The sequence below is a fragment of the Stegostoma tigrinum genome, chromosome 6, assembly GCF_030684315.1.
Source record: "Stegostoma tigrinum isolate sSteTig4 chromosome 6, sSteTig4.hap1, whole genome shotgun sequence".
Lineage (NCBI taxonomy): Eukaryota > Metazoa > Chordata > Chondrichthyes > Orectolobiformes > Stegostomatidae > Stegostoma > Stegostoma tigrinum.
The window spans coordinates 16,566,466-16,585,227 of NC_081359.1; the positions used below are offsets into that span (position 1 = coordinate 16,566,466).

General features: G+C 39.4%; 1 protein-coding gene across 3 annotated transcripts in view; it reads left to right on the forward strand.

Moving 5' to 3' along the window:
- The window catches only part of tmtc4 (transmembrane O-mannosyltransferase targeting cadherins 4), a 39,401-nt gene that overhangs the window by 12,347 nt on the left and 8,292 nt on the right, over nucleotides 1–18,762 (forward strand). For all 3 annotated transcript variants that reach the window (XM_048533066.1, XM_048533067.1, XM_048533069.1), the window contains 10 exons: nucleotides 1,215–1,376; nucleotides 2,481–2,683; nucleotides 4,446–4,620; nucleotides 4,738–4,869; nucleotides 6,686–6,765; nucleotides 6,881–6,988; nucleotides 9,561–9,702; nucleotides 10,846–10,960; nucleotides 13,358–13,470; nucleotides 18,440–18,509. In XM_048533066.1, coding sequence (XP_048389023.1) covers nucleotides 1,215–1,376; nucleotides 2,481–2,683; nucleotides 4,446–4,620; nucleotides 4,738–4,869; nucleotides 6,686–6,765; nucleotides 6,881–6,988; nucleotides 9,561–9,702; nucleotides 10,846–10,960; nucleotides 13,358–13,470; nucleotides 18,440–18,509 — 1,300 coding nt within the window. The remainder of the gene's footprint in view (nucleotides 1–1,214; nucleotides 1,377–2,480; nucleotides 2,684–4,445; nucleotides 4,621–4,737; nucleotides 4,870–6,685; nucleotides 6,766–6,880; nucleotides 6,989–9,560; nucleotides 9,703–10,845; nucleotides 10,961–13,357; nucleotides 13,471–18,439; nucleotides 18,510–18,762) is intronic.

The window sequence follows — 18,762 nt, forward strand, 5'->3', positions numbered from 1 at the left end:
GGATTTGGACCTGAAGCCCTCAAATTCCCTCTCTGAATCTCTGCAGCTTGCTGTTCTATAAATTATATGGGTAACTATGATAAAAGAATGCACATCCTTCTTTAAAATAGCATTACAAAGGTACTTGTGTGAGGTCTTCAGTTCAATCATGTGGAAAGATAATTCAGAATGACGTTTCAATCGCCAGAACACTCATGTATGCTTTCATTACCTCTAAACTCAACAATACCAAATCACTCCTGGTTGGTCTCCCATGTTTCACGCTCTTGAACTCGAGTTCTTCCAAAACACTGCTGCATGTGCTGTAAATAAGATGAAAAGGCGTGGAGCTGGATTAACGTAACAGGCCAGGCAGCATCAAAGGAGCAGGAAAGCTGACATTTTGGGCCTGGACCCTTCTTCATAAATGGGGGAGGGGAAGGAGGCTCTGAAATAAATAGTGGGGGGCTGCAGTGATAGAAGATGGATTGTGGAGCAGATCGGTAGAGAGAAGATGGACAGGCCAAGGAGGTGGGGATGGAGCCAGTGCAGGCGTGTCTTGGTAGGGAGTTGGGATAGGAGTTGGTTAGTGAGGAGGGAGGGGTGGGTAGGTGAGTGAGAAGATGCACAGGCCGAGGAGGTGGGGGGATTGGTCTTGGATGAGGTCGGGGGCAGGATAGATTTTGAAGCTTGTAAAGTTCACATTGAGTCCATAGGGTTGGAGGATTCCAATGCCTTAAGTTGTAAATGTGACGTTGTACTTCTCACCCTCTTATTTGCTGATCTACATTCGCTTCTAGTCGAGCAATGTCTTGACTTTAAAATGCTCATCCTTTTTTCAAATTGCTTGAAGTCATCATCCTCTCCATCTATATCATCTCATCCATCCCCACAGCAACATATCTCTGCTCTTCTAATTCTAACCTCTTGTGCACCCTTAATTTTAATAGCTTGATCATTGGTGACAGTGTCTTCAACCTCTTAGGCCCAGGCTGCTACTCCTCTCCAGCTTATTTTCCTTCTTTGAGATCCTCCTTAAGACCTACTTGTTTGACAAGGATCTTGGTCATTTAATGTAAAATCTTCTTCAGTGGCTCAGTGCCACATTTGCTTTCTAATGCTCCTGTGAAGGGATGTTTCATTCGATTAAATCTGCTGTCTTAGCGTGTGTTGCTTAAAAGCGATGCTGCACTCGATTGTTTTATTTATCTGCTTTTATTTTGCTTCACCTTCAGATGCTACTTCTGTGGAAAAGGGGATTTTTTACACGAATTCTACTGGTAGCATCTGGCGGGATTGCCCTTCTGTACATCCGCTGGCGGATCATGGGCACAGGGCCCCCAGTTTTCACTGAAGTGGATAACCCAGCATCCTTTGCAGATAGTGCTCTTGTGCGGGTAAGCTGACAGTGGTACTTTTGAAGGTGCTCAAAACTCCTGGGATCAAAAATCAAACTGCTGACAAACCAGTGCCTTTTAACTTTTAGGAACGTTTATGACGTGTGTATGTTATTTTGTGCCGACAGCCCAAATACTCTGTTCTGCTGTTGAAGTGACGCTAGCCTCCTCCCACCCCTTTTCTCAGCTCATGAGTATATCCTTCCACTCCTTTCTCACTCATGTATATCTGTATTCCCCTTGAATGCATGCTACTGTGATTTTCATATGTTGTAAGTTTTAACATGTGCATTTTCTACTTCTGTCCATCTTCTTGAATTTCTCAGTTTGGGGATTGATTGTATTGTTGGAATTTATAGTAAACCTTCATAAACACTGGCTTTGTTTGAGCAGAGGTATTGTATCCAATTAGAAAGATGTCAAGGCTGATGAAGATTTACCAGAAATTTACCAGGGATGATGTCAGTCATATGCCATGACTGGACAAGCTGGTGTTGATCTACTTGGAGCAGAGAATGTTCAGAGAGATGCCACTGGCAGGAGGTTTGATAATCAGAAGGCATAGATTGAAAGACATTGACACAGTCTGTGGGGGGATTTTTTTTTAATAAAACGTGGTGAGTTGTGATCTGGAATACACTGTGTGAAAGGAATCCAATTCGGTAATAGCATTCACTAGACAATTGGAGACATACTTGAAAAGAAGAATGTCTGCAACGGAAAGATCAAGGGTGGTGGAACTAATTGGATATTTCTTTCAAAAAGTTAGTACAGGTAAGATGAGTCAAATGACCACCTCCCTGTACGGTTAGATTTTATGATGAGTTGCTCACAGTACCAGTCGTTCAGATTTTCTGTCCTTCTAACCATGCAGTATCAAAATTATGAAATATCACTCCTTGCAGGTTTCTCACTGCCCCCCACATATATAAGACAAGTGGTAATGACTTCAGTTTTACACTGGCTAAGATAGTTTTCCTTCTGGTATACAATGCCACTGTGTTACACAATTGATCTTCAACTATGTGAGTTAGCACTGACAATGTCAAAATGTATTGCTGTTCAAAAATCTAATATTATGCTTGTATTATTTTGTTTTATCAGGCAATTAATTATAATTACTACTACTCTTTGAGCGCATGGTTATTAGTCTGTCCCTGGTGGCTGTGCTTTGATTGGTCAATGGGCTGTTTACCTCTGATTAAATCAATTGGAGACATCAGAATATTTGCCCCTCTTGTACTTTGGTTCTTCCTTATTGGGATCTCGTTTCAAGCCTTATTCTCCACGAACACGGATGAAAAAAGGTAAGGTGTCTAGTTTTCATATTTAGAGCTGCCAGTTACAAAGAAAGTAAAGATTGGACTGGGTCAGTGCTGGGCAAATGTTTCTGTGTGGTTGGAGAGCTTAGGTTTGAAGTCATGCTTAGTGTTCTCTCTAACTTCTGATTGCTGTGCAGAGCTTCTTTTATTCTTCTGCGCAGTACCTTCTCGACTTCAGTAAGGCCTCCCGTTAAACTTAAACAAAGAAGGTTAAGGATTGGTATAATAACGGTGTTGAGATATGTGAAAAGTTTTGGCAGAATAAATAAGGGGATAACAAATAACAAAAGGCAGGACGATCATTAACCAGAGGGGTTGTGATCTAAGAAGTTTTGCTAAAGTTTTAGGAGAAATAAGGAATTTTGTTTCATGCGGTGAGTTGTGACCCGGTATGTTCTGTCTGAAAGGAAGTACATTCAGTCGTACCTTTCAAAAGAGTGATAGTAGGAAAAATGATATTTACAAGTCTTTGGAAACTGAAAGTTAATACCACTTCACTACTCCAACAGTCAGCAGGAACACAGTGGACTGAATGGCCTCCTGTTTTCTATGATTTGCAAAATGAGGTAGAACGCATGGCTTGCTCTGAAGATCTATTCTTAAATTAGGTATTGGGTAGTATACAAGCATCCTGTACTGATTCACTATTAAGTCTTTATTGTGGTTTATATCAGTCTTCTAAGATAAGAGGTAAATGGAGAAGTGAAAGGGGAGAATAATTTGAAAATAATTCTTTCTGTTGGCCTAAGTGTTATCTTTAGATTGGATTTCATACCAGGGAACATCAACTTGGATTATACCAAATGTGCCAATTCTTGGGTGATGGAATTCATTTGGAGAGGAATTTATATGCTCTTGAAAAATTAGGGTTACACAGAATTTGCCACTGACATAAGAAAATTTAGTGCATTATTCAACCCAACTGTCAATGCTGGTATTTAAGCACCCTGCAAGATGATTCCTACTCAGTGTCTTCATGTCCTAACAATGTGCGTTTCTATTTTTTTCTGTATTGTGTTTATCTAATTTCACTTGAAGTATATTGATATTATTCACCTCAACCTACGGTAGCAAGTTCCACAATCTTACACATCAGTAAAGAAAATTCCAGTTCAATGAACTGCTCTTTGAGATGATCAAACGTCTCCCAAAATGCATTTATGTTATTCACCCCAAGTGCTACTTGTGGTAGAGAACTGCTGCTTGGGTTTGTTGGCAACTATCTTGTATTTATGACCCTGCCATAATCTTGTCATTGAGGTGCTGTTCGTGAATTCAATTTTGTCAGTGGCTTGTTGATAGACAGTTGAGAATGTACTTGTTAAATAAGTATCTGAAAAGGCATTCACTGTCTGAAAACAAGATATTATTTCTGTAAGGCTGCACATTGATTTACAAGTCAAAATTGGTCTGACTCTTGGATAAGGAGAGATTACGAATGTTTTAGAAGCAATTGATGCAGTTACCCCTTGGTAATATATTCTCTAATCAACCTGTTCAGATGTTATTACACACCTTTGGAACAGGTAGGACTTGAGCCTTGGCCTCCTGGCTCCATACCCTTGGTATTGACCCTTATTAAATCCTCTTAATGAGTGTGTGTGTGTGTGTGTGTGTGTGTGTGTGTGTGTGTGTGTGTGTGTGTGTAAAACATGATGAGTTAATGTTATGGTTACTCTCCTCTCTCTCCAGAGAACTTTTCAGTGGCTTATCTAATTATGAACAAATGTTTGGATACATTTTACAGAATCCTTGTCTCTGGAATTACACTTCTGATCATCCCATTCCTTCCTGCATCAAACATTTTCTTCCGAGTAGGGTTTGTGATTGCAGAGCGGGTAATCTATCTCTCCAGCACTGGTTATTGCATGCTGTTGGCTTATGGCATTTGCATCTTGTCAAGACATGGCAGGAGATTCAAGGTAGAGAGCAAACGTTTTACTCTTCCATTCCTGTATCAACATTTTAATCATGAAAAAAGAAGCTTGAAATGGATTTTGAGGAGCTGTGTTTAAATCTTTGCTTTGATTTTCTTTCAGAACATCGTGTCGCTTGTAATAGCAGGCTTGGTAATTCTGAATATTATGCAGTGTATCCGGCGTAGTTGCCATTGGAGAACAGAAGAAGACCTTTTCACAAGCGCACTATCAGTATGTCCATTCAATGCCAAAGTAAGAATATATGGTTATTAGGAGAAAAGAAACCTAATGTAAATGTTCATTAATATTCATTTAAATAAATTGAAACGGAAAAGTAATGCAGAGATGCAAAGTACTACAGCCAAAATTGTAAGTGATGCTATATAGGTGGGAAAGTAAGTTGCATTGAAGAAATAAGAAACTTTTATAAATGGATAGGAAAGTGAACAGGCTGACATTTGGTAGAATAGTATCAGAGATAATGGGAACTGCAGATGCTGGAGATTCCAAGATAATAAAATGTGAGGTTGGATGAACACAGCAGGCCAAGCAGCATCTCAGGAGCACAAAAGCTGACGTTTCGGGCCTAGACCCTTCATCAGCTCTCTGATGAAGGGTCTAGGCCCGAAACGTCAGCTTTTGTGCTCCTGAGATGCTGCTTGGCCTGCTGTGTTCATCCAGCCTCACATTTTATTATCTTGACATTTGGTAGATGAAGCTTAACATGGATAAGTGTGAAGTTACCCATTTGGGTTGGAGGAACATGCAACTTACACTCTGAAGATTCTCTCCATTTAAATTGTATCGGTGCAGTGTGACCTGGGTGTCCTCATGCATGAATTTCAGAAAACTAGTATGCAGGTACGATGGATAATAAGGAAGGCAAATGGAATTTTGGTATTTATTGCCAAAGGATTGGAGCACAAAAGCAGGAACGTGTTGCTGCAACTGTATAAGCCATTAGTGTACAATTTTGCTTAGGACTTGAGGAAGGATGTAGTTTATATTGGAGGCAGTACAGAGTTGATTCACTAGATTGATTACAGAGGTGAGGAATTTGCTTTATGAAGAGAGTGAGCAGTTTAGGCCTGTATCCTCTAGATCTGAGAAGAATGAGAGCAGATCTAGTTGAGGTATGTAAAATACTAAAAGGAACTACAAAAGTAGACATACAGAGGATGTTTCCTCGTGTGGCAATCTGGAATGAGGTGTCATAGTTTGAAGATAAGGGGTAACAGATTTTAAACAGAGATGAGAAGAAATTGCTTCTCTTAAGGTTGTAAATCTGCGGAATTCACTACCCCAGAGTGTAATGGATGCTGGGACATTGACCATCTCCTCCTTAAATTTACTCACTTTTTAATTAGTAATGGGTTAAAGAGTTGTGGAGAGTGGGCAGGAAAGTGGAGCTGAGGCCAGGATGACATCAGCAATGATTGAGTGAAATGGCAGAGCAGGCTGAAGGGGCTGAATTTCATACTCCTGCCCCTGGCTCTTATGTTCTTATTTGTTGACTAAATTATGAATGAATGTTTCCTGACAGGTTGCATTTAATTTACTTGGCAATATAATGTTGACCATTGAATAAAATACTTGATTTTCCATAGCATCTTACACAACATCAAGACTTCTAAGTATTTTACAGCCAATGAATTAATTTTTGGAGTATTGTCAGTATTCTGATGTAAAAAATACCATATTTATTTTATGCACAGCAACCCCCTGAAATTGGAATCTGATCATAGCCATGTAATTTGCTTCTTGACGATATTGGTTGAAAGATAACTATTGGAGAGGATGCCAGGGTCCACTGCCCTGTGCTTCTTCAAAGCAGAGCTGCAAATTTTTTGTATCGACCTGAGGGGGATCCTGAGTTTGACATCCGAAGATATCTTTCTGTCCCCCAGCAGTGTAGAATTAGCCTTGACTTTGTGCTGAAGTCACAACCTGCTGACTTTAGAGGTGAGAAAGTTGTGAACCGAGTCATGGCTAGCAATGGTCACTGTGTATTGCAGTGCATTATATAGCCTTGTAATTCCATTCTGATGAAACCATTACTTTTCTGCAGGTACACTACAATGTTGGTAAAAATCTCGCTGACCGAGGAAAAGAAATATCTGCAATCCAGTACTATAGAGAAGCTGTCAGGTATTCTTACACCTTGCTGTATTTTTTTTAACTATTTTGTTGAATGTGCACTATAACTCTCTAACTGGAAACAGCTTTATGTGTGGTGGAAATTTCAGAAACCTTTATTTTTCAGACTGAACCCAAAGTATGTCCATGCTATGAACAATCTAGGAAATATCCTGAAGGAAAGGAAGGAGCTACATGAAGCAGAGAAGTTGCTCTCCAGAGCTGTAGCCATTCAGTACGTCTCAATTTATGTGTAATTTGAGGGGAAGAAAACTAGGGGTCATAAGGACAAGGGTGATCACTGAATACTATGATGAGTCATTCACGTGATATCTCTTTACTCAGCGAGTGTTGAGAATGTGGAATTAACTGCTGCCACAGGATAGTACATATTATCCATAAAAAATGTGAAACCAGATAAACAAATGGGTGAGCAAGGAATATAATGACGCACATAAATACTGGGTGCAATTTTGGTTCCCTTTATCAATGCTCCTGCCCGAGAGAGAGTGTAACAGTGGTTCACTAGGTTGATTTCTGAAATGAGTTAATTATCATTGAGTCATACAGCATGGACCCTTCAGTCCAACCTGTCTATGCCAAACATAATCCCAGACTATCTAGTCCCACCTGCCGGCTTCTGGTCCATATCCCTCCAAACTTTTTCCTTTTCATATATCCATCCAAATGTCGTTTAAACATTGTAACTGTACCCACATCCACCACTTGATCAGGAAGCTCATTCCACACATGAGCCACCCTCTATGTAAAAAAAAAGCCTCGTGTCTTTTTTTTTAATGACTGTCTCCTCTTGCCTTGAAAAATGCCCCCTAGTCTTGAAGTTCCACATCCTGGGGAAAAGACAACTGCCGTCAACTCTATCTGTACCTCTCATTTTATAAACTTCTGTCAGGTCACCTCTCAACCTCCTGTGCTCCACTGAAAAGAGTCCCAGCCTATCCTGCTTTTTCTAATAACTCAAACCATCCATACCCAGCAACATCCTGGTAAATCTCTTCTGAACCTGGTCCAGTTTGATATTATCCTTCCTACAACTGGGCTACCAGAACTGGTCACAGTATTCCAGAAGAGGCCTCACCAATATCCTGTACAACCTCAACATGACTTCCCAACTTCAATAATCAAAGGACTGAGCAATGAAGGCAAGCATGCCAAACGCCTTTTTAACCAGGTGGTCTATATGGGACACAATTCTTTAGAAAAGTAAAGGTCCCTCTGTTCTACAACATTACTCAAGACTCTACACTATAATTGTATAAGCCCTACTCTTGTTGTACCAAAGTGCAATACCTCGCATTTATCCAGAATGACCTCCATCTGCCGCTTTTCAGCCCATTGACCCATTTGATCAAGGTCTCTTTGTAATCTTAAAAACCTTTCTTCACTGTCTACAATGCTACCAGTTCTGCTGTCATCTGCAGAATTACTAACAATGCCTTCTATATTCTCATCCAAATCATTTATATCAATGACAAACAAAAGAGGAACCAGAACTAATCTCTGCAGAACACTGCCGGCCACAGACCTCCAGTACGAAAAGCAACCCTCTACCATTACCGTCTGTCTTCTGTCATTAACTTAATTGTGTATCCAATTGGTGAACTCCACCCTGAACCCCATGTGACCTAACTTTACCAAATAGTCTTATCGTGTGGAACTTTGTCAAAGACTTTACTAAATCCAAATAAACAACTGTCTGCAGCTCTGCCATCATTGACCTTATGGTAGCGTCCTCAAAAAAAACTCAATCAAGTTTGTGAACCTGACTTCCCTTGCACAAAACCATGCTGACTATCTCTAATTGGTTTCTGATTCTCTAAATGTCCAGAAATCCTATCTTTTATAAGCCCCCTCCAATAATTTACCAACAACCACAGTCGAACTCTCAGATCTGTAGTTCTTCCGTTTCTCCTTACAACATTTCTTAAACAAAGATACACCATTAACCAGCCTCCAGTCAGTAGGCTCCTCACCTGTAGTTATAGATGATGCAAATATTTCTGTAAGGGGTCTCATAATTTCCTCCCTTACTTCCCACAACATTCTGGGATACATTAGATCAGGTCCTGGAGATTTATCCACCTTTAGATTCTCTAAGACTTACCAAACGTCCTCTTCTGTAACGTGTTTTTAAAACATCAAAGTTTATTTCTCTGTGTTCTTTCTTTTTTGGAGAGATTGATTAGACTAGGTCTACATTCTTCAGCTTAGTCAAGAAGACGTAAACTGATTTAAATATGTAAAATGTGTAAGAGACTTGACAGTGTGGATGCTGAAAAGCTGTTGCTGTGACTAGAGAGTCTGGACCATTCTCTACTGACTGACCTGCTGTGCTTTTCCAGCTCCACATTTATTGACACTAGACCATTGGGCCACAGTATCAGAATACATAGTCTCAGCAATTTAGAACTGAGATGAGTAACATTTAATAAAATGAAAGGCTTGTAAATCTCTGGAATTCTCCACGCCAGAAAGCAATTGATTTTCAATCAAAGACTATTCAAACCAGTGATGGAGATTATGAGACATTAAAGGAATTGAGGAATAAGGGGATGATGCGGCAAAGTATAGCTGGGGTAGATCATCCATGATCTTGTTTAAAATCAACCTCAGGGGACAGATGGTTTACACAGTTTCTGTTTGATATTCTTCTGCAAATGGGTGGAGGCTGATGTGAAAGATAAATGCCAGTAAAGAACATTTGAACTGAAAGGCCTGTTTCTGAGCTGTACATTCTATGTCACTCAGTTGTGCAGTACCTTATTCTCACTATTCTCTATGAACAGACCTGATTTTGCTGCTGCCTGGATGAATCTCGGAATCGTGCAGAACAGTTTGAACAAATTCGAAGAAGCTGAAAGGAGTTACTGGACAGCAATAAAATACAGAAAAAAGTATCCAGACTGCTACTACAATCTAGGACGTCTGGTAAGCCTATGTGAAACCTGGTATCGGGTGATCTGAATTTGTAAATGATCAGACACCCTTTTGTTTTTCAGAAATCAAAAGTAAATTTATTCACAGGAAAATAATTTCTTTATTTGTGTATGGGCCCAAAACACGAGTCCATTAATAAAACAAAGGCAAAATGATGAGCATGGTAGACTTCTGGAACAAAGACTAACAGTCCTGCAAATACTCAACAGGTCAGGTAATTTCAGTGGCAAGACTTCAAATATTCAATCTCTTCTTTCTGCATAAATGGGCCAACATGGTGGCATAGTGGTTAGCGCTGCTGCCTCACTGCACCAGGGCATCTTTTTTGTGTGGAGTTTGCACATTCTCCCTGTGTCTACATAGGTTGCTTTTTGGGTGCTCCACTTTCCTCCCGCAGTCCAAAGATGTGCTGGTTAGGTGGATCAGCCATGCTAAATCGCCCTGTAGTGTCCTGGGATAAGCAAGCTGGGTGGATTAGTCATGGTAACTGCAGGGTTTCTAGGATAGGATTGAGGCTAGGTCTGGTCGTCAGAAGGTCGGTGCAGATGGATGGGGCGAGTGGTGTCTTTCTGCACTGTAAGGATGCTATGCCTCCAGATGCTGCCTGATGTGCTGAGTATTTCCAGCTGATTGACTGCCTTATATTTACAGACACAATAATTAAGCTAATAGGAAATTCAAGAGAAATCTGTTTTATCTGGAGAGTAATGAGAATGTGGAGCTTGCTTGACCAATAGATGGCCTGAAGTCCACCATGCAGCCCATCAAGAGGGTTGCATCAGGTCACATTCAGTGATGTTTTGAGGACATCCTTAAAGCATTTCTGCTGTCCTCCTGGGAATCCCTTGGCACTAGCATGTTCTGAGTGGAGCCGTTGCTTCAGGAGTCTGGTTTGAGGCGCACGAATGACGTGGCATGTCCAGCAGAGGTGTCTTTGCATGATTTAGCACCTCGACACTGGACAAGTTGGCTGGAGAGCTGAAGAAGTTGTTGTACCATCTGGAAATACCAGGCCAATGCAGCCTAATACCAGCACTCCAGTGTATTCCAAAAAAATAAAGCTTTGGGCAAATGTCACCTTTTAATGGCTGGTTTTATTTTCCTGCAATTTTCAAATCTTTCATTTCCTTTTAGTATGCAGATCTGCACCGTACTGCGGAAGCTCTGAATGCATGGCGGAATGCTACTCTTCTCAAACCTAACCACAGTCTGGCTTGGAATAACTTGATCATATTACTTGACAATACAGGTAACAGGTTGCGTTCTGTATTTGTATAATCGTACTATTTTCTTTATAGAGATTAGCTCATTTAGTTAAAATCGCATTTATTAATTATTTTGAGTTGTGCAATTCAAATGCTTTAGGCTTCAGGTAATTTCTGTTTAGCGATAATGGAATAAATTTCAAAGTTTACTCGTCTTTGTCCTTGGGATATTTTGAGGCAGTTGTTGCAAACTAAGTTAATATTCCAAAGCTGTGACCTGTATCAACAAAAATGAAAAGGGCAGCAGCCGTTTGGAATGCTGTTGTCTGCAGTGTTCCCGCCAAGCTATACGCCATCTTGACATAAAAATAAATTGCTGTTCTTTCACTGTCACTGGATCAAGATCCAAGAACTTTTTTTTTCCTGAGAGCATTGTGGGGTACTGAGACCATACATACTGCAGCAGTTCAGGAGTGTGACTCATCTCTCCAGAGCCAGTTAAGGATGAGCAATGAATGCTGGCCTGTGATGCTACATTAGAACATGAAATAAAACAAAAATAAATTTAACACCGGCTAAGAATGTTAGCCAGAACTTTGTAATCTTGCCCAGTTCAGTGCAGCATTTGAGTGGTGTATCTTTTCATGACAGATTAAGTAAAACTCAGTCCTTTGACATTCACAAGTAAGGGTTAAGCCTCAGTGCAACAGGGCCAAACCAAATACTTTACAGTATAGAAGCTGCAAATAGCACTCAAATAACCAATACACTCAACTTACAAACTGCATCAACCTTTTTGTAGCACTTTGCATTCTTAGCTCCTTACAGAGTCAGACAGCATGAAAACAGACCCTTAAGTCCAACCAGTCCATGCTGACTGTAATCCCAAACTAAACTAGTCCCATCTGCTTGTGTTTGGCCCATATCTCTCCAAAGACTTACATTCGTGTACTTATCCAAATGTCTTGTAACTCTACCTGCGTCCACCACTTTTTTCTGGCAGTTCATTTCACATACTAACCATGCCGTGTATAAACAGAATATTTTCTTTGCATAATTTGGAGCATTGCTGCTCTATTCATTTCCACCTTTTCGGCCATTGCTTACATCAGTCGTACTGGAATAGTAAGGCAGGCTTATTATTTCCGCAATGCAGGCATATTGTTCTATTACAAAATGTAATTTAAGGACGACCTTTCACCCATTGTACCTGAAACAGCTCTTTAAAAGAGTTTCCAATTTATCCCAGTCTCCTTGCTCTTGCCCAAGAGCCCTGTAGTTGTGTTCCTTTTAGGGGTATAACCAATTTCCTTTTGAAAGTTATAATTGAATATCTTTCTACCACAGTTTCAGGAAGTGCATTCCAGATCAACGTTCCGTTCGTTGCATAAAACCAGTCCTCCTAATCCCGCCGGCTTTTTGTTGCCAATTACCTTAAGTCTTCATCTTTTGTTTACTGATCCTCTTGCTCGTGAAAATTGCTTCTCCTTGTTGTTTAAGGCACTTAATAACATTGAACACTACTTTGGGAGAAGGGCAGCATCAAGCAAGCATAATATTAAAAATATAGTTAAAATGGAAAAATAATATGTTACCAAGTGAATTTGCTAAAAATTCAAAAATAAAAATGTTCTATATGTACGCTGTTGTTATGCAGAACTTTAATCTAATGCTGTAAACTCCATGTAACTATGAAGGGTGGAGTTTCTGTTTTGCGTGCAGTGAGTAATCCAGTCACACACTCTGCCTGTTTTGAGAAGTTTTTTTCCGCCCTGACGTTTTCTCTGAAACTTATTTATATCTTGGTAAATGCAAAATCAACCATAGTCCAGCACAACCAGGCAACATTTTAAAAAGCAAATTTAAAACTAACATTTTTTTAAAAAAGTTCTGGATATATTCTACAGTAGTAACCCCATGCAATTTGATTGAAATGTGTTTATCGCAAAAAAAACACATTAAATCTGTAATATCCACTACCTGAGTGTAACCTAATTTAATTTGCTAAGTTGACTTAGCAATTAGTCAGTCCATTATCTAGTTAGATTGATACAGTAGTCAGCTCCTTTGTAAATTTAATAAAACATTCATTCAGAAGCTTTCCTAATATACTTTATTAGTTCAGCATAAAGATTCTGTTTAGCTTTTGGAGCTGTCTCAAATCTCCAAATTTGGCAGAAACTTGTCCTGACAATGAATTCACCAAAAGAGCATGGCTAGATATTTTTTTAAACCAATGCTGAAGATTGTGAAAATTTGAATTGTGCATAATATACTTGACTTCTAAAATTCTACAGTTTCTTTCTGTCAGTGACACTGATTTTGAGTGAATTTCACTGCGAAGAAACCAGTGCAAGTGATTGGAAACAGTGCCATTGTCAGAACTGCTCCAAGTGACTGTGTTGTTTTAATATCTAAATGAGTGCTGTTTTATTAACTAGGTAATTTAGCACAAGCTGAAGCAGTTGGAAAAGAAGCCCTAAAGTTACTACCCAATGATCATACAATCATGTTTTCATTTGCAAATGTGCTCGGCAAATTGAAAAAATACAAGGTGAGTCGGTACAAGTTGCAAATTTCATCCGGGTTTATTTTTTAAAGTATGTGTAAAACCCACATAATTGTACATGTAAAGTAAGGTATTTTTTATTCTGTTTTCAAGCTATCAAATAAGCGGAGCTGCAAGATGAAAAATCTTAAAATTCAGTCCAATAATCATGACCAAAATGATGTGATTTTTTTTGCACAAAAGCCACTGTTTGCTAATGCAATTGGCAATAGTTGTCCAGCTTGGGATTTTAAATCATTCAATTGAGTGAAACGTGACTGGTGAGAAATAGCCTTGTTTTGAACAGTGTATGCTGTGGTTCCATGGGTGTACGCTTGCACCTGAATTAGACAGTTCTGGTTTCAAGCTGTAATCTGGAGTCAGAATCCAGGTTGGCAGTCCCAGTGTAGTACTGGTCAAGTGCTGCATGGTTGAAGAGACACCATTTCAGAAGTGTAGGCAAGTTCTCCCCAGTGTCCTGACCAACATTAAACCCTCAACTGTCAAAACAAATCGTCTGGTCATTATCATGTTTCTCTGCTATATTCCTGTGTGTAAATTGGCTGTCAAGTTTCTGACATTATAACAATGACTACAGTTCAAAGTTACTTACTGTGTGCAACCAAGAGAATTAATGACTTTAAAGTGAAGGTGCCCTCGGTAGTAGCAGTAATAATACTATTGAATTTAAAATGCATTTTTAACTCGAGCAGAGTAGGTCCAAATTTCAAGTGTAAAACATTTAATAAGGGCAATTCTGAGGACATGAAAACAGAGCTAACTAAAGTGAAGGTGCAAATTAAGTTCGGGGTAGGTCAAAAGCAATGCAGTGTCAGGCATTCAAGAAAACATTTTGGAATGTAAAAGAAAAAGTTAAATCGCATCGACTTAAAACAAAAAGCATGATGGATGAGTAGCAGATCAGAAGATTGGCCAGGATATGAAAAAACGGCAAAGAATGACTAAAATTAACAAGGATGGAAAAAACATAGTATAAGAGAAAGCTAGCAAGAAGTGTAAAATCAGATTGTAAGAGTTTCCATCGATAATTTTTTAAAAAGTGAACAAAGTGAATGTTGGCCCCATCGAAAGTAAATCTTGGGAATTAATAATGGAAAATAAGGCAACAACAGATGAATCGAACAGATATTTTATAATGGTCTTCAATATAGAGCATACAGTTAACATCCTAGAAATAGCTGTAAATCAGTAAATGGAGTAACTCAGGAAAGTTACAATCACTGGAGAAGTTCTACTGAATAATTTGTTGGGGCTGTGAGGACTCTTAGCCTGATGGATTTGATTCTAGATTCTTAAAAGTGACTAGTGAGATACTGGTGTTATTTTTAATTTTCCAAGATTCAGCTAAGGTTCCTGTCAATTGGAAAATTACAAATGTACTTCTTCTGTTCAGGACAACAAAAGTAGGAAACAAATAGCTCAATATCAGACAAAGGTCAGGTGTTAGAAACTATTACTAAGGATATTACAGCAGGCATTTAGAAAAGTTCACAGTAATGAAGCAGAATAAACATTGTTTAACCACAGTTTCATTAAACAATTTATTGGAGTTCTTTGAAGAAGTGACGTGTGCTGTGGATAAAGGAGAGCCAGTGGATAATTCATGTACTTAGATTTCCATGAAGGCATTTCATAAGGTGCCACATCAAAGGTTATTGCAGAAAATAAAAGGTTTTGGTGTAAGGGGTAAATTTACATGGATTGAAGATTAACTACTGAATAGGAAATGGAGATTAATCATAAATGCATCATTTTCTGATTAGCAAGATGTGACAAGTGATGTGCCTTAGGGATCAATGCTGTATTCTCAAAAGTTAGTTTCATATAATAGTCATTGTACTAATTGGATGAAATGACTGAAGATATGGTTGCTAAATTACCTGCTCATGCATAGATCAATAGGAACGAAAGTTGTGAAGTGAATAAGAAGAGAATCTCTGTTCTGGTGTATAAAACGCAGAAGATTAGATTGCAGGCACATCAATCAGTTAGGAAAACTAATAGAGTGTTATTGTTTGTTGCAAAGCGAATTGAATCCAAAAGTAGGGTTGGAATGTTTCAGTTTATGTATCAGTTACTCAGGGTACTGATGGCACTACATCAGTAGTACTGTTTACAATTTTGCCCTCCTTTACTTAAGAAGGAAGTAAATGCTGTCTAAGTACTTCAGAGGAGATGTATTCGACTAATGCTGAAGAGCAGCAGATGGAATTTAATTTAGATGAATGTGAGGTGCTGCATTTTGGTAAGGCAGATCAGGGCAGGACTTAAACACTTAGTGGTACGATCCTGGGGAGTGCTGCTGAACAAAGATCTTGGAATGCAGGTTCACAGTTCTTTAAAAGTGGAGTCCCAGGTAGGCAGGATAATGAAGAAGAGGTTTAGTATGCTTGCCTCTGTTGGTCAGTGCATTAAACACAGGAGTTGGAGGGCCCATGTTGTGGCTGCACAGGACATTGATTAGGCTGCTTTTGAATACGGCTTGCAATTCTGGTCTCGGCTATAGGAAGGATGTAGTGAAACTCGAAAGGGTTCAGAAAAGATCTACAAGGAAGTTCCCTTGGAGCACTGGAGGCTGAGGGGTGATCTTGAAGAGGCTTATAAAATTATGAGGAGCATGGATAAGGTGAATAGCCGAGGTCTTTTTCTCAGGGTGGAGGAGTCCAAAACTAGCGGGCATAAGTTTAAAGTGAGAGGGGAAAGATTTAAAAGAGACCTAAGGGGCAACTTTTCCGTGCAGATGATGGTGTGTATAAGGAATGAGCTATCAGAGGAAGTGGTGGAGGCAGGTACAGTTACAACATTTGAAAGGTATCTGGATGGGTGTATAAATAGGAAGGATTTGGAGGGATACGGGCCAAGTGTTAGCAAATGGGACTAAATTAATTTAGGATATCTCGTCGACATAGACGAGTTGGACTGAAGGGTCTGTTTCCATGCTCTGTGACTCTATAATGCCTTGACGCTGCTCCAGAAGGCAGAGCAACACTGTTCAGACTATATCATTCAAATTTGCTTTGTGATCAGGGACAGGAGGATAAGGTAAGTATGGGGACCTAGGGTGTTCAATGTAATTATCCAACAGTTACGAAGTTCTTATAAGTTGTGCAAACAAGAATGGGGACAGACACGAACCACGTCACTTGTACTGGGATGCATTCAAGTGGGCAGAGAAAGTAGCGGGATGTGGTTGTGGTAGGGTGATAGATAGTGTTCTCTGTAGCTGTGAACAGGAGTTCCAAAGACAGTGTTGCCTGCTGGTGCCAGGATTAAGGATGTCTCCTCAACAGAGATGATCTTGGAGTTCGAGAGGAGGGCATAACCACAGAATAAGAGACCACCACCTCAGGAAAGAGATAAGGAGGAATACCTTCAATGAGGCTAATGAATCCGTGGAATTCTTCACCACAGAGCTGTTGAGGCGAGGTCATTAAATATATACAAGGCTAAAATAGATTTTTAATCAATAAAGGAGTGAAGAGTAATGGAGAGAAGGAAGGAAAGTGAAGTTGAGAATTATCAATTCAACCATGACCTCATTTAATGGTGAAGCAAACTGCTTCTGCTGTTACATATTATGACCTTATACCTGGATAGGATGGGTTGTCATTTGAAGAAAAGTTGGACAGGTTATGTTTATACCAGCTGCGTTTTGAAAACTTTGATAGAAACGTGCAAAATCTTGAGGAGGCTTAACTTGAGGAAATGGAAAATAGAATCTAGAACTACAATTTGCTGTTTAAAGATATGATTGCCTATTTAAAGCAGATGAGAAATATTTTGAGGGTTGAGTATCTTTGGAACATTTTTTGCTTTCTCAAAAGGCCATGGAACCAGAATCTACAAACACAGGTATTTCTGCTACATAACAAAGTATGGAGCTGGATGAACACAGTAGGCCAAGCAGCATCTCAGGAGCACAAAAGCTGACGTTTTGGGCCTAGACCCTTCATCAGAGAGCTCTCTGATGAAGAGTCTAGGCCCGAAACGTCAGCTTTTGTGCTCCTGAGATGCTGCTTCGCCTGCTGTGTTCATCCAGCTCCACACTTTGTTATCTTGGATTCTCCAGCATCTGCAGTTCCCATTATCACTGATACTATTTCTGCTATATCATGTGTTTCGTTAAAGCAAATTGGCTGTAACGCGATTGATAAATGGTGGGTACTGTTTGGATAAAGCAAACTTTTTGCTGTAGAGGTATAGCATTTTTTTTTCATTTAAGTGATTTCCCTTTAACGTAATTTTCTATAGTACGAGGTCACACAAGAATGCAACAGTTGCATTCTAGGAGAAATACTTGTATTCTGTAGGTAGATTCTTGATGGTAAAGGGTTGGAAGGTTATTGAGGGTAGGTGGGAATGTGGAATAATCAAATCAACTATGATCTTAGTGAATGGTGGAGTCAACAGAAATCTGATATCTTATACCCCTATGTGCATGCCTAGAGGTACATCTGTAAGAAACTAGCAGTGATATTTTCAGCCATAGTCTTGTTAAATGGTGGAGCAGGCTTGAGGAGTTGAATGGCCTCCTGCTCCTGATTCATATGTTCATATGTTCTTGGCTTGCTTGCGAATTCCCCAAGTGCTTCATGGTCAATAAAGAACTCTAGAGTTGCAGTTACTGTTGTAGGAAACTGGAGCCCCAGTTCTGGTACCGCAAGCTCCCACAAACGCAGCAATATAAGAATGAACCCACAGCTTTCTGACTCAGATGCACAAGTGCCACCAAATGAACTACAGCTGACAATAATTAGAAAGCACAAAATCAGCCACCAGATATTTTAATGTGTGGAAGCAGCAAACCTACCATAATGTCAGGATGTCACTTTAACTTTATTCTTGATGAATTATTTGATCAAGGTTCTTATTCTGTTGTTGTTTGTTTATACTAATAATGTTAATGGTTTATTTGTAAGCTCATGTAAACTGTGAACCTCTTTTATATGTACAGGAATCTGAAAATCTGTTTCTAAAAGCACTACAGATTAATCCTACTATAGCAAGCTATCATGGAAATTTAGGTAGGTGTCATTTTGAAACAACTAAAGCTTTCAAGTTCTTTAAATTATTTGTTGCAGAGCTGTATACTTTCCCTGTCTTCGTGTTGCAGATTACTGTATTTTGCCTGTTCATACCTGTAATTAAATTTGTCTAACATTCCTTGCAATTGCTGCCAAAATGCTAATTGTTATAGTAAGTCTAAATGTTAATTCATACAGTTCCACATTTCCACATACAAATTCTCTGGAAGCAAATAGATTTTCGAGTGAAGAT